General features: G+C 40.3%; 1 protein-coding gene across 7 annotated transcripts in view; it reads left to right on the plus strand.

Annotated features, from left to right (window-relative positions):
• Window positions 1-15893, plus strand: part of lrguk (leucine-rich repeats and guanylate kinase domain containing) — a 33191-nt gene that overhangs the window by 322 nt on the left and 16976 nt on the right. For 3 of the 7 annotated variants that reach the window (XR_013803319.1, XM_079654788.1, XM_079654787.1), the window contains exons 2-19: window positions 136-189; window positions 560-661; window positions 844-925; window positions 1027-1127; window positions 1406-1487; window positions 1622-1746; window positions 2900-3043; window positions 3248-3328; window positions 3587-3673; window positions 3830-3936; window positions 5404-5523; window positions 6193-6289; window positions 8317-8430; window positions 8630-8831; window positions 9719-9835; window positions 10255-10406; window positions 10615-10703; window positions 11034-11090. Coding sequence is in view for 6 of the 7 variants with exons in the window: in XM_079654788.1 (XP_079510914.1) it covers window positions 136-189; window positions 560-661; window positions 844-925; window positions 1027-1127; window positions 1406-1487; window positions 1622-1746; window positions 2900-3043; window positions 3248-3328; window positions 3587-3673; window positions 3830-3936; window positions 5404-5523; window positions 6193-6289; window positions 8317-8430; window positions 8630-8831; window positions 9719-9835; window positions 10255-10406; window positions 10615-10703; window positions 11034-11090 (1913 nt within the window). In the remaining variant the exon portion in view is untranslated. Of the gene's footprint in view, window positions 1-135; window positions 190-559; window positions 662-843; window positions 926-1026; window positions 1128-1405; window positions 1488-1621; window positions 1747-2899; window positions 3044-3247; window positions 3329-3586; window positions 3674-3829; window positions 3937-5403; window positions 5524-6192; window positions 6290-8316; window positions 8431-8629; window positions 8832-9718; window positions 9836-10254; window positions 10407-10614; window positions 10704-11033; window positions 11091-12428; window positions 12551-12854; window positions 13956-15893 lie in introns of those variants that run through there. The other 4 variants (XM_079654783.1, XM_079654784.1, XM_079654785.1 and 1 more) reach the window with 4 other exon arrangements.

Genomic DNA, 15893 nt, shown 5'->3' on the forward strand with positions numbered 1-15893 from the left:
GTAACATGTGTTTTGTTTTCAGACTTATTAGAAACACACTGTGTTGAACTGTTTCTTTTCTTTTATTGCTTTCATCATGACAAAAAAGTAAGAGCAGTTTCAATGAAACCCCTTCTGTGTTCCCTTATGCCACAGATAAAGCAGGTTACCTTGCACAAGAGGTCTGGGCAGGTAAAAGACCATAGCAAGGTCAAATGGTTGGATTTGTTTGCAATATGTGCATCCATATTAAGTGTGTGTGTGTGTGTGTGTGTGTGTGTGTGTGTGTGTGTGTGTGTGTGTGTGTGTGTGTGTGTGTGTGTGTGTGTGTGTGTGTGTGTGTGTGTGTGTGTGTGTGTGTGTGTGTGTGTGTGTGTGTGTGTGTGTGTGTGTGTGTGTGTGTGTGTGTGTGTGTGTGTGTGTGTGTGTGTGTGTACTGCATGGATTAGTGCATGTGCTTTTTAGACTCCTTTTGAATTCTGTAGCTGCATTGTTACAGGGATTCCAGCAGTTCATTGCAATCAAATGTCCACCACATTATTCTAATAAAGCTTTACTTTTAGTTTGTTTATGTTTACAGAAGGTAGGTGTTTTAACTGCTGAGGTGGTCTCCAGTTGTGTGTCCAACCTTGGGCGCTTTGGCTCTGGGCTGCATCATTTGTACCACCACCTGTCACTGCCTGTAAGTGTTTGTCAAATAAATAGTCGAGCTTTTATGTATGTCGATTGTCTGAATTATCAAGACATTTGTGACAAATCAGTGTGCATTCACATTATGTCATGTTATAGTTATGTTAACCGCTATCCTTGCAGTTTATTTTGAGGCACATTTATTTTAAAAAAGTTGATTTTTTCTTATTGTAGAGTCAAGATCTCAGTAACGTCTCGGTTTTATCCAAGTATGTCCACCTTGAAATGCTGGAACTGCCGCATAACAAAATTAAAGGTGATTATTCTTTATTAAAGATGTATTTACATTGTAATATGTTTACTTCTGTTGCTGTCTTTATCCTATGTTCAACTGCTCTCACTTTTCTCAACTGCCAGATTTATCCTGTGTGAGCCACATGCCCTACCTCGTCACTCTGGATGCTTCTCACAACGAAATCTCCAGCTTCTTTGGATTCCAGCCCCCCATGAACCTAAAAGTAATGCGGGACCTTGAGCTGACAGGATAAGAGCACATTTGATGGGCGGCTTGGGCTTTACCTTCTCTTGCTATTCCCTCCAGATAGGAATGAATTTCCATGGCCCACCATCTGTAGTTTCTTTGAATATGCTTATAAGGCATTAACTGCCCTTGAACGACAGAGGACTTTAATGAATTAGACAATTATTTTCCATACTCCATCAATTCAGTCGGAAATAATTACTTCAGTGAAAAGTAATGAACACTTTTTATAATATTGTTCTGCTTTTTTTTCAGGAGGTCAATTTCTCCCACAACCGTATAACAAAAATGGAGGATTTGTCAGCCTATTCATCTCTTTGTAATCTTGATCTGGATTGTATCCTTACATTCATCCATATGCACTTGAACTTGCACACTTCCTCTCTCTTTGTCTTTGCATCTTTTCAACAAATGCATTATATTCAACTGCATGTTCCTTTTGTGATTATTCTTTAACACACCCATACTTAGACAACAGTCTCAGTGAGATCACTGGTCTTGAGCAATGTTTCAAGCTCACCCGTCTCAGCGTGGCAGACAACAAGATCTCGAGGATCAGCGGCCTGCACAGCCTGCCTCTCACACACCTCTGCCTGGTAGGTACTCCTCTATAACAGTCAGAAGTATGACCAACACAATGCTAATTCCAACACAACAATTCATACACACAGTTCTTTCAGGCACATAGTTTGCCTGTCTTTGCCAGAGCTTGTTGTGTTATCTCTACATCATCTCCACACCCACAGTAGAGTTATTCTCTCTTTTTATGTATGTTTTACTCAATGTATGCTACATCTCACCTATTTATGTTTGCCTCTGTATTCTGGCCCCTCTGTCTTTCTCTGTATGTCTCTGCTTTTGGCTGAATTTTTACATTCAGTAAAACCTTGGCCCCCTGATCGAGAATCACCATATGGTCCAACAGCAGGCATTTTCTCTCTCTCTTCTCTCCCTATCTCTCTGTCTCACTCTCTCTGTGTGTGTGAATGTTTGTGAGTGTGTGTAATTGTGCACACATGCATGTTCTGTCCTTTATCAGTGTTTCCTCATTGTCGGCAGCCATCGGTCTGGCTGTGTGTGCCCCTTTCTGTGGCTTTGCTTTGGGACCAGCTGTTGGTGTTTGAGTGAGCCTGGACTGAGTTCACCACACAGAAACACACACATACACAGACACACAGTCACACATACCTTGTCCATCCAGCATCCATCCAATCCCATCCCTGACCCCACTTCCTCACATGCTGGCTCCCTCAACACTATAACCCTGTCAGCCCGGTTCCCTGCCCATCACTGCACCGACCCAGAGCTTCCAGGGAACAGCACCGTCACCCAGCCCTCTGACAGCTACCCTCTGCCAGGCAACATGCTTGGCAAGAGCAGGACGAGGTGTGGCCAGGCGGATGGATAACAACTTCAGTCAGTGGAATGGAGTGAGAGGCAGGCTGGGGACCCCGACAAGGGAGGAGTTCCTAGGTCTGGTTCTTTAGTTGGTTAGCGTGCTGCGCTAGCACCTCGCCAGCTGTTTGGCTGTCAGTCCTCACCTGTCAGGATTTAGCAGAGAGAGACAGGCCTGCCACTCAACTCAGCACTGAGGGGAAAGAAGGTTCAGGCAACCTGCAGAGCGAGTGGGAACTGTTGGCTTTATATGAAGTAGAACAGTGGGTGAGAATCCACTTAGGTATGTGTGCATATTCATGAATATCACGTACTCGCTTCTTTAAATGTGTTCTCTTTCCGTTCTGTGTCTAGAGGGGAAACCAGCTGGAGAGGATTGAAGGGTTGGAGAATCTGAAGTGTCTGCAGTTTCTTGACTTGTCTCTGAACCGCATCACCAGCCTGTCTGGGCTCCTCAATCTCCACCTGCTGGGCTCCATCAATCTGGAGAAAAACATGGTATTGATCTTTGAGAATCTTCAAAAAAAACGTCTCAACACCAAAAATCTGAAATGTGATTCAGCTCATTTGTTGTATGGGTATAAACATTCAGACATAAATGCACATTTTCACTTTATTGACTGAAATTGTACTTTCACACTCAACATGTTTCCTAATTTAACAACTACAAATAAACTGGATGAACTTGTGGTTTTGTTACAGATCAGTGAAATTCAGGAGTGCAAGCACATTCATGATATTTTCCTGTTGAGGGACCTCAACCTAGTGGGAAACCCTGTACAGGTAACCTAACCCTTTATTGACCACATGGTTCTGATATCAGAACATTTATTTTATATGTTGATATACTATATACAGTTTTGAAAGATGTCCTTGTTCCTGCTTCTTCTCTTCTTTTGTTTCTGTACCCAGTCTGTTAGTACTTAAGGCTCTATGATGTGTTCCATCTGTATGTGGCATTTCAAAATTGATGAGAGTTGGTTTCAAGTACATATTTATCATGTGTTTTTTATTATACTACTATGTGACTGTAATTTGCAGGATCAGCCCGATTACAGACTGGCAGTCATCTTCCTCCTCCAACATCTGACTGTGCTGGACCAAGAGAAAGTCACTGTTGAAGAAAAGGTATAAATAAACATAACTATTTATTATTTCTGTTGCAATTTCACAGCAGACATACAGTTTTGAAATACCTGACCATGTTCTATCAGCATACTGCACTAATCTCTACCATCCATCAGAGGTTACTTTCAACACTTTATTACTTTCCTTACTTCCCAGGTGTCATCAGTAAACCAGTTTGACCCTCCTTTGGATGTGGTAGCAGCCCGGGATCACATGACCCACCTGGTGTATCAGCTGATGCAGCCTCAGGTGCTATATGACAGGTCGGTCCAAATACTGTGTTGTAACTGTGATAACCTCTGAATGGTCCTCTGCTTTCTTTCTGCATACTTATACAGCAAGTTGCAGGTTAGACACACCAATGAATAAATGTGTAGAAAAATTATGAATACACTAGATTCTTTTTTAAATATACAGAAATATACACTACAGTGACATCTGGCGTTGTTTTTGTAAGACATTTTTACTTCCACAAAAGCCTCCCCACGTGACGTAACATGGGGGAGAGCGGCCGGTCTAACGTATGAATAAACATGGATCACAATGCTAGTTTTGACACAGAAGAGGTTGAAAATATATATTCGAATGATTGTAATTATGAGCCTGCTAGGCGTCCAAGAGACCAGGAGCAGCCAAGGAGTAGAAGAAATAACGGCCATCGGCGAGAAATGGAGCTTTGTTGTGTGGAGAGCCAGTGGAGAACAGAGCAGCTGATTGGTGAGTGACCGGCGTTAGCTACAGACAGTTAATTTTAGCTAACGTCAGTCACATCACAACATTGTAAAGTTATCTATCATATATCAGGCTATAACTAAAGTAGTATTGATAATAGTAACGTTACTGGCAGGACTGTTGATACCGATCAGTAACAGAAACTAATGCGCAAGTATCAGCCCTATCTCGCGTTACCTAATGCAAATCCACACTACGTCTTACGGAGCTGTACCGGAGGGGAGAGGGAGAGAGAGCAGAGCGAAGGGGGGGGGGGGGGGGGGCTCCTTTCCCTCTGAATTCCTGCCCTTATGTCTTGTAAAACATATCAAATCCTGCATTAACTTTTTTAATTGTAATTTTCAGGCAAGGTTAAGCATAAATGTAGTAAAAAAAAAAACCTGCAAGTTGCTCTTTAAGCTTAAAACAAAACCACCCAGTGAATTGAGTTAACTCTTTATTGAATGTGTTAAAATAACTGAATGTGTTTCCAGTCAAATGTGTTGATTAGTTATCATTATAAACATCTACAGCATGTGCAGCATTTATCTGCAGTGTTTCTGTGTTGCTCATATTTTCTACTCCCTAAAAGAAAAGAATTAGTTCATGCATCAGCACTTTTTTTTAAAACATCTATCATCAGCAAATAAAATGCTGCAGCTACACTCAATTCACCGTTCTCCCCTGTGCTTCCTAGAAAGAGCACATCCATATTGCCCTACAGGGCTCCTCTTCATATTGACTAAACACAACTCACAACTGGAGAAGTTGGTGCTCTTGCTTCAAGGTTATACTCAACTCATCTCAAAGAGATCATACCTGTATCAGAAACCTGTGTGTGTGTGTGTGTGTGTGTGTGTGTGTGTGTGTGTGTGTGTGTGTGTGTGTGTGTGTGTGTGTGTGTGTGTGTGTGTGTGTGTGTGTGTGTGTGTGTGTGTGTGTGTGTGTGTGTGTGTGTGTGTGTGTGTGTGTGTGTGTGTGTGTGTGTGTGTGTGTGTGTGTGTGTGTGTGTCCAACAGTACTATGCCTACTACAGACTCTCCATATCCTATGCTGGTTCTGACTGGTCCTCAGGGCTGTGGGAAGAGAGAGCTGGCTCACAGACTGTGTCAGGAGCTGAACGAATACTTTGCCCATGGGTCAGTTTCTGTACACATGTCACTTGTCATGCATTGTCACAGTACTTGCAGGGATACTAAAATAAATCACAAAATATAAAAAAAATAAACAGAAAATCCACATTACATAATCATTAAATGTTGAAATAATTTATCTGCTCTGTGTTTTTTTAAGAAACTAAATGGTGTTATGTACAGTTTTCTTAAAAGTATTAGTGGTATGAAAAAGAAAAACAACAATTGTATTGAGTCTGGTTAGCTCTTAAGCTGCACATATCTGCAAATGGTAGCAACGATTCTTACTGTAGTATAAGCAACCCTTTCAAGTGTCAATATGAAGAAAGGTTCATAACTAGTTTAAAAAGATAACATCTGCTCCTGAATATATTAAAGTAAAGGTCAGATATTGTGAAGATAATAATGTATATATATATATATATATATATAGTAGTCCCAGGTGCCCAAACACTACCTAAACTATTAAATGTGGGGCCAAAACAGTACAGCACTATGGAAAATAACCTACATCCTAAAGTATGGACTGAAATGTTCCAGAAACCCAAGGGTCCTGTCCCAGCTCATTGGCCCCTTTACTGGTTATTTTAAGTAGTTGCAGACCTCGTCAATTCTAGGGCTAAATATGTTCTATGAAATCTCAAGATTGTTTCTGCACTGTGTGTTTTTCCACAGAACCAGTCACACCACTAGGGGGCCGTACTTCGGGGAGGAGGATGGAATTGATTGCCATTTTGTCAGTGAGGAAGATTTTCAGAACATGATTCACATGGTGCGTTCATTGCATTCGTTGAGATTTTGTTTACACCACAGACCCTGGGAGTGACCAACTGAGAACAAAATACACGTTTTAAAATGATTCTGAACTTAAACTAATAGTGTACACTCAGTGTCACATTATCATGCAAATCAATGAATACTCACCATAAGTTAATTAAATATGCACTAGGTTTTAAAACAATGTTTTATTGTTGTTGTGGTTGATTCAAGCCTATCACTGGCCAAAATCATTTGACTGGTTGAGATAAGTAATTTTCACTTGGATTGATTGAGTTTACTTTAATTGACTGATATTCAAATGACTACAGATGAATTGAGCCATTTTAATAAGGTGTAACGGCTGTATTAATGAAACATCTCTTAAAGGATGACTCATCTCTTGCAACATTTTCCATGCTATTATTTGTTAGTCTGAGTCAACTTATAAAGAATGGGTTTTTAATCAAAAAAACGCATTGGAAAAGTTCCATGAAAACATTGTTTTTATTCGAGGATCAGCAACTGCCAGGGTCTGTTTTTATGTACATGCTTAGTTTGTATTTGTGTTAATCAACAGCTAGTAGAACTGATTAATCAGACCAGGGTAGGAGAAATATGTGCTGAGGTTTTGCGGCCTTGGACACATTTGTTCTCCATCTTGTCCCTCTTGTCTAGCTGTGTGTTATGTAAGAGTGTTGGGGGATGATAGATGGAGGTCTGGGTCATGTAATGATTTACACAGAGCTGCCTTTGAGGCTGGAATTGATTCCTTTTGTGCAGAGGAAGTGGACCAGGTTGTCTTTACAGTCTGCCTCTCCGTCTAGTTGGTTTTTCCATTCTTCTTTTTCTGTTGTCAGCTACTTGGTTTATAGCTGTCCTCCCTTTTTACACTACATGCTCTCACCTTTCATGTGTCAGCTGCTTTCTTCCTCTTTCACTTCTCCTCCCCTCACATGTGTTTTTGAAGTGCATGCAATCATAACCTCTTGACCCTGCCTCTTGCTGCTGTTAACAATTAACCCCAATCAGCACAGTCCCCTGTACTTATTTTACTCTGACTTATGACGGAAACAGAAGGAACACCTGCTGTGCAATTGGTTCTGAACCGAATCCAACTCTGATAATATGGAATCATATGAAGCATGTTTCTTTGAGTGCTTTTCAATTACCTATTTAAGAAGGCCCATTACCCAAAACATTTTTGAAGGACCTTAATTCCTGTTTGACCTAGTATTTTCAGAAGACACATTGTGTATCTAGACTAGAGTATACATCATTGGTAAAAAGTCACTTAATTATAATGCGGTGAGTCACAGTAAAGGTGTTTTATACATATTCTCATAATGTAGTGTCAGTCATACTGTATACTGCTTTAAAAGCGAAGGGGACAGAGTAAAACCTTTTTTTGTATATATATTATATATATGTTACAAAATAACGCCAAGTTAGGCTCGTGTTGCCATACAGTTCACTGCTACTGGTTCCACATATGGACATTTCATTGACAGGCCAGTTTTATTGTTGCTCTTATTGCTGAGGTTTCATATGTAGCAAACCCAAGTAATAGAGGAAAAATAAAGCAATGGAAAACACTTTATAAACAATGCTCAAAAATTACATTTCTCCTAAAAGCTATTCCTTTTGTTTGGGAATAACAACGAAATTCCTTTACTTTTGATGCCACAAACCAATGAACAAGAATGTCTTGCTTCAGGGATTTTAAGTGTTTTAAAATGTACTCTTCAAAGAAAACTGCCTGGCTAAACATCAGACAACAGGTCAGGGGTCATGTGTGAGGAGTAACAAAGGGAGAGAGTTCGCCCTGACCACCAGGTCAAGCGTTCAGTTCACAGGTGGGCAAAGGACTAAAGGTTGTTAATCTTGATAGATCATGCTGGGATTGTGTTACTTTGTCAAAAAATATGTCCGCTTTACAAGCTAAAATAGCTTCTGGACTGTGGTAACCCTGATGAATAATGGGACAATAAAGCAGTGCACTAAAATCTTCTCTCCTTCTTTCTTTCCCCTTGTAACTGGTAGGGTAAGTTCATCCAGACCATGCAGTACGGAGGTCACAGCTACGGTCTGAGCAGAGAGGCCATAGAGGAAGTAGCTAGGGAGGGACTGGCCTGCTGTGTGCATATGGAGCTGGAGGTGCGTATGGAACATATTGAGTGAGAGTACATCAAGCCCCATACGTTGAAAATGTGTCTAAAGCCAGTAGATTGTCAGAGAGTGGATTAAAGATCTACCAGAGATATAGGATGCATACAAAGTCTTACAGGTTTACAACACATGCGAAATAAACACCCTAATTGTAACAGAAGGTCCAACTGTTTGTCTTTGGTCGCAGGGTGTGTTCAGTCTGAAGAACAGCTACTTTGAGCCTCGATACATCCTGCTCATCCCCACCCAAATGGATAAGTACATGGGTCACCTGACAAGCCGGGATCTCTACACCCAAGCACAGATAGACATGGCGGTGTCACGTGTAGAGCTCTACGCAAATACTAACAGGCAACGACTGGGATTCTTCGATAATGTTATCCCCTGTGGTACGGCAAAGAAGCATTTTCCATTTCAAGTATTTGAATTGTGACGTAAATCTGTATGTATTTATATAGTTTGATCCAGAATGAACTTGTTTAGTTATGGGTGCATTACAGAGGATAGCAATATCATTTTACATCCTTTAGTGGCTAATCTGATTAATTTTACTATTAAGTTAATGTAATTTTAATTGTAGTACAAATTGTAATTATAGGTACTGACAATTATTATTCAAAGCTAATAAAACACTTCAGAGGGGATAAATGTTCTTTCTACCTATTCAACCTTTGGATCTAATGTTAGTAAGAGAAAAGTTATATTTGCTGTGATCGCTCTGTTCTCCTGCAGATTGTTAAAGTAGCTGCTGGCAGGGCTAACAAAATTGCCTTACCCAGGCTTAGATCAAACCAAGTGTCATTGCTGTAGCCTTGGATAGATTAACACACTTCACTTAAATCCATACACTACACCTTCAATCCAATTACCACATGTGTTAAAGGCACGTAGTTGCAGAATAGCTGTGTTTATCATCCCCTCATGAAAGCACTCAGACATGTTAGCTGTTCTCTTAATGAGATGAACATACCGGGAGCACGGAACCTCATCACTTTTATGCACTGCTAGCCAGCGCCTCATTACACGAAGGTCATCATCCCCATATCTTTGATTTATTACGGTTTGATGGGTGATGCATTGGTTCTGTTCATAACCACATTTTTTGTGTTGTGTTGTGTGTGTGTGTGTGTGTGTGTGTGTGTGTGTGTGTGTGTGTGTGTGTGTGTGTGTGTGTGTGTGTGTGTGTGTGTGTGTGTGTGTGTGTGTGTGTGTGTGTGTGTGTGTGTGTGTGTGTGTGTGTGTGCTTGTGTGTGATTGCACTTGTTTGTGTGAATAGATGATTGGGAAGAAGCCTACCAGTCACTGAGGCAGGTTGTGAAGGAGTACCTGTTGCTAGAGGAGCAGGAAGAAGGAGAGAACAACAACAGAGGATCCCCTGACAACACCTCCAATGGTGTGTTTTTGATTGCTTGTTCAGATCATCATTAGCAGACTATTTTGTGATGCAAGACGCTGGCTACATAGTGCAGTCCAGGGCACCTTGCAAGGCTTTTTTTCTTTTCTTTTTTTTAATGGGCAATCAACCATTTTTTTTAAATGCCAAAGAACATGTACGTGACAGGAAATGTAAGGACAAATACATGTATAATATCTTCTGTGGCTCTGGAAGGCTTTGCAGTCAAGGGTTTCATTATGTGATGTTAAAATGAATTATTTGTGTATCATGACCCATGCCAGACTCTTAAGAGTCATCCAGTGTATCTGCTTTTATTGTACATACGTTTTGTGCCTGAATGTTATTTATGCTGTTGCCATCATACACAGTATTACCAAGAAGTATTGATATACACCGTCCGCCTCTTCCTCTCTCAGGTCACGAGCCCGAGGAGAAGCTACCCTCACCGAGGTCTGGATCCGGCGCATGTGCATCTCACTCTGCCACACCTATTGACCCGTCAGATCCATCCTACAGGAACTATTTTACCAAGATCCAGGCAGAGCTCAGCCCTCAGAAGAACCCTGTTGTGAGTAACAATATGTCTAAAAAAATGAATTTATCTTCCTTACTGTCGAACATCAAAGCTCCCTGGACCCACTATATTCCACTTTTCCACCCTTTCTCCTATCTCATTTAATCACCCTTCACATGGACAACTGTTTCTCACCTGAAGTTCCTGTTTGTCTCCCATTCCTTTTATCACTTCTACTCATCCTCTTCCCTCTCCTCTGCAGGAGCTAGCTTCCATCAGGAGGCGAGAGCATCTGGTGAGAGAGGCTATGGTAGGGAAGAGTCCAGGGGTCTACAGCCAGCTCTTCAAAAGGTCCATCATAAGTACTCCGCTGCTCTCAATGATTAATTTCAAGTGGGCACACTTCACTGGTTTAATTTGTGCACTTGTCCTAAATGGTTTGTTTAGGGTATTGTATGACCTTGAAGGTGAAGTGGCAGGTGGCCTCATTATTTGAATCTGAGTGTTTGTTAATATGATGGGCTTGTGTAGTGTACTCTCTTCTCAGTTGTCCTAAAATATACCTGTCACCACTAATAACTAATCCCCACCTGAATGAAAATATATGAATATTTAAAAAAAAATGTTTCATATTCTTGATAGTCACTTGGAGCAATTATTGAATCCCATTTTTTTCCTCAGCTCTGCTCAATCAGCACCTTCATCCCTGCAGAATCCTGATTTGAATGAGACCAGCAGGTAAGAACACACACACAAATGTACAATTCATCTACACACACACTACTAATGCAGTCAACAGTACAGCCAGATGTTACTCCATGAAAAAAACAGATGTATCATACCTTCTTCAAAGTTGTACAAGGTTTTGCTCTTTATGGTTTCTAAATGCATAATAATGGCTTTTTGATTTAAGATGCAATGTATTATGGGCCTTATAAAGCAAGCCTTATGGTTTCATTAAAACAATGTGAAGATTTAGGAGCAGGAAACTGCTTTAGTTGTAGTTATCTTTGCTCCCTGTGCCTGCTTTTAAAAACATATGTTCACTTTTATAGAGCTCATTCTACTGGTGCTGTATATGTGAGGACAAATCTGAACACATATGCTCAGTACACACTTGCTTACACACAAATACACACACTGATACACTCTGGTTTTAGAGCTTTTGCTGCTTTTTCGACTCCCCTGTGTGTACACTTACTCTCAATAAACATGCTTACTGCACAAATATGGATTTAATCAGACCTTGACATAGTTTGTGTGGTGTGTGTGTCGTGAATGCAAAAGCACACACAGATTTGTTTCACCTTTACAAATGAGCAGAAGATGACATTTTAGATACATGCATAGATTCAGAGCATGTAGAGTCAAAATGAATTTGTTTCATGTTCTCAGAAGGTGAGTTTCACCAAAGTTCTGTCAACACGATGTGAGTGATTCGTGCCCTCAGTCTGTAACACTAGCATTACTCAGCCCTTCAGAATTTCTATAAAAAATTCCAGACATCTTTCTAGCTGCCCTCTTAATAGGGATGTGTCTTTACTTGTGCAGGTCTGTCTCAAAGAAACAGAGGGTGCTTTTGTTTTTCTCTGGTAGGCTTGTTTTGCTTATACTGTAAAAACACATGTCTGTTTGGGTCAGAGTGTGCTTGCTTGTGTGTATGCATCTACATTAACTTTGTAGACATGTCTTGCTTAGTCAATTCAATGGCAGAAATATATACCTGCTGGTTTGATAGTTTAAAAAAAATAGTCAAACCCAAATGAGTGATCTTGGATATTGAGGAACACTTTTAAAAGTACTGTCAGTGGTTTCAGCAATATGATAAAGCTTCCATAAGCACATTCTGCTGAAGTTTCTGAAAGCATTACCTCCCCTCTATCTATTTTTGGCCGTTTTTCCTCCTTTAATTTCTGGTCTCTTCAACAACCTAATTTTGGTTTCACTGCAGACATCACACCTCTTGCTACCTGAACGACTTCCTCCCTTTCCTCTCCTTGTTCTTGTCTGTCCCTTTTTCCCTCACCCTCTGCGACTTGTCTTTCCTCCATCCCTTCTTTTCCTCCCTTTTACAAGCAGCTCTGATGAGTCTCGTGCCAGTTCCGCGCTGACTGTGCCCGGTTCAGCCGGGGGCTTGAATGATTCAGTGGAGCCGCAAGACATATCTGTCCTGGGAAACAACTTGGAAACACTCAAAGGTTATTGCTGCTTTTTTGCTTAATTTAGGGCATTTATGTGTTATGAATAGATAGGACAGAGAGGAGAGATTCACAAGCAGCTAAAGGCCAGGGAAAAGACAGTTTAGCAAGTCATTTGTACACTTGTTCTGCATTAAGTTTGAACATGTTCCTATATTTCTCATATTCCAATTCATTTATAGTCTAAAAACAGTCTTCATTGTTTTTTAATGACCACTATTCAAATTGATTATAAGATAAGTGAGCTGTCAGTAACTAAGTTCAAAAGATTGCATCAAGTAAAATATTCCCCTTCCTTCCTCAGACCAAACTCCAGAAGCCACCCGTCCAGGCACAGATCTGCTAGATGTGGTCGTTTCTCCCTCCTCAGATAAACGTCCTGGTTCCAACAACAAGCCTATCCTGCCACCAATCCCTGCTGGGCGCAAGACCCCTGCATCTCCAAGCCCGGCTACGTCCCCCAGACCCAGCCCACACCCAGCAGGAGGGGAGGGCGGAGATGTAGACCGGGAGGGATAGCTCTTAAGGGTTCAGACTATCTGACAACTGACAAATTTGTGAATCTTAAAGTCTGATAGGCTTCTCAAAGCAACTGCTTTATGAAGGATACATTCATTTAAAATCAGATGAAATTAGATCAATCCATATATGCATTATAGTCGTCAAACAAATATAAGCATTCCTCTCAAAGGTCTTTACCTGCAAAAGTTAAAAGAGGGCCGCAAACCACACATTTGTTGCTATCTTTACACAAACTACACAGCGTGTGATACATGGCGATACAGCCAAGACAAACACTTGTGGCGTCATCCTCTCAGCACTAGTCTTTTCCTGTGAGCTGTCACTCATGCAACAGCACGTCTGGATCTGCTGCACTTGCTTTATACTATGTAAATGACGGTGTTAATGATCATATATAGAAGGGGACTTCAGTATAATTATAGGCAAAGTTGTTATTTTCCTCTTTCAAATGACTAGTTTACAGGCCTTAAGGTATGTAGCGTTGACATATATTATGATTAGAGCTCATACACCATTAGTGTTTATTATTTACTATTTATTTTGTTTTCAAAATAACATGTTCCATTCTTGACTAAAGGATCTGCCTGTTTGTCTTGGAAAAGTGAATGTGCACAAACTGCGTGTTGTCATGTTTTAGGAATGTAGCATAAGCTTTCCTGACAGTGAAGTGGCATTATATTTCCCCCTGTTTAGTAATCTCATGAAATAGGGTTTGCCATTGACATCTTGATACTGATCTTTCATATGCAGCATACAGCTCTTGTCACTGGATGATAAATACATAATTAATCTTTATCTATTGTAATGGGATTATTTATTCAACTGGAAATGTGTTCATATGGAAGTTGTTGACAGGTATTAAACAGTGAGCCATCACAAACAACTGTGTGTATCATTGTCAGTTTGTGTGTGTATGTGTAGCACACAGCCATGCAACTTGTGTGTTTGTGAATTTTGCACAATGTTCATTTTTGATTCACAGTAAATAGAAATTATCATCTGTCACAGATGTATGCTTTGCTTATTTAGCTGGTTCCTCTGCCGGTAGTGTTGTGTATGCAGAGATTCTGCACCCACGCAAAACACACCTGGCCATCCATCACTGTCTGTATTCCTCTCATGCAGCAGATGTTGCAACCCTCTCATATTTTGTTGGCAGTTTGAAACTAGACAGTGTGTTTTGGGCCTCTGGGGTCCAACCCACTTACTTTGCAGTCTGTGTCCATTACTAAAGCACATCATGGACTAACATGTCGGCCCCCTAGCTTTAACGTCACAATGGACACAGCTAGCTTATATGCATAATAAAGGTTTGCCACAACCTTTGAGCATATATAACATGAGGTCGAGATGGGAGGATGAGTGACTGGGAGCTTTGCAAATTCACCCTCTGACAATGTACTCTCAATGCATTCATTTCTCTGCTTACCATCTATCTTTCATGCGTCTGCACCTGTAATTGTCTCTCTGTTTTCCTACCTGTTTGCAGTGTTAGATTCAATGACTACGGGAGCTACTGGGTATAAAAAACTATATAGAAAATCCTAATGTTTACAAAAACAAATGTTTTACAAGTAAGGAAACTCTTGCATTAAACATTCACAGTATAGTTATCTGTCATAGCAACAGTTGTATTTATCTCTCTCTGCTGGTGACACAAAACATAAAGCATGTTAAAACAGAATACAGTATGACTGTGCAACACACCGCTTTCCTCCCTTCACCAGCTGCTGTAAAATAAACATGTCCCACACTGTCATCTTGACTTAACTCCGCAAGACAGCAACATTTCACCAAAGAGAAAAGGAAATCACGTTTTCTGGGAGAAACAAAAACTTGCGTGCATCTAAGATTTGTGTCTGCAGGAAAGAGTCGTTATGTGAGAGATATGCAGAAGCACGTTATCAGCTTTCAAAGCTTAAGTGCCTGACGTTGTGAATGTATTTGTTATGATGTTTGTAAGACATAAACTAGAGAAGGACAGAACATGAATCTATATTTTCATTCCAGAGAGGATTTTGTTAGAATTACCATAAATGGAAAGAAATAACAGCAATCATTACGACACCGAACAGATATTACCTTTGTGTCTAATACTGCACCAGGAACTTGAGTAGTAACATTCATTTGGGAATAAGAAGAGGATGGAAATAACACATCTAAAGTCAGGGGTTCAATTCCCATCGACAGTTTTAGATTTTAGAACTATGCTTTATTTGTACTAAACTCTACTTTACTAATCTTTAATACATTATACTACACTGGACTTTAGTAAATAGTATTATAATAAACTCTTGCTAGAATAAAACTGTTAACATACACCTTTCTATTTCGTAAAAATAAATATAATCTGAAATGTCCTGTAATGTATTCATTGAAATGTAGTCATTTTCAGCAGTCAGCTTCAGTTTACTACAACGATAACCTTTCATTGCCAGAGCGATTTCCACATTCCATTTCAATCTGCCATCAAAGATTAAAGCTCTGACTTAAACCTGAGAGATAGATGAAAAACAATCTGTGTTTGAATTGTATTTAATAGCAGCTTTACAATTATACCCCCTGGTTTAAAGCAGCAGTCATTTGTTACTACACAGGTCCCTGAGTTACAGCTAATTCCCTTTCCTGTGGGGTTTCCTTTTAAAGTGTCTTGTGAATAGGTAGGGAAGTATGTGTGTGTGGGGGGGGGGGGTTATGGAGAATGGACTTGGAGAATAGTTTGTGAAAATATATAATATTTTACAAGTGCAGCTGTAAATGTGTAAACCAACCTTTGCACGTGTGCAGTGCACAGTAGAAGGGAGGAGCAGTGACACACCCA

This window comes from Notothenia rossii, assembly GCF_949606895.1.
Source record: "Notothenia rossii genome assembly, chromosome: 10".
NCBI classification, from domain to species: Eukaryota; Metazoa; Chordata; class Actinopteri; order Perciformes; family Nototheniidae; genus Notothenia; species Notothenia rossii.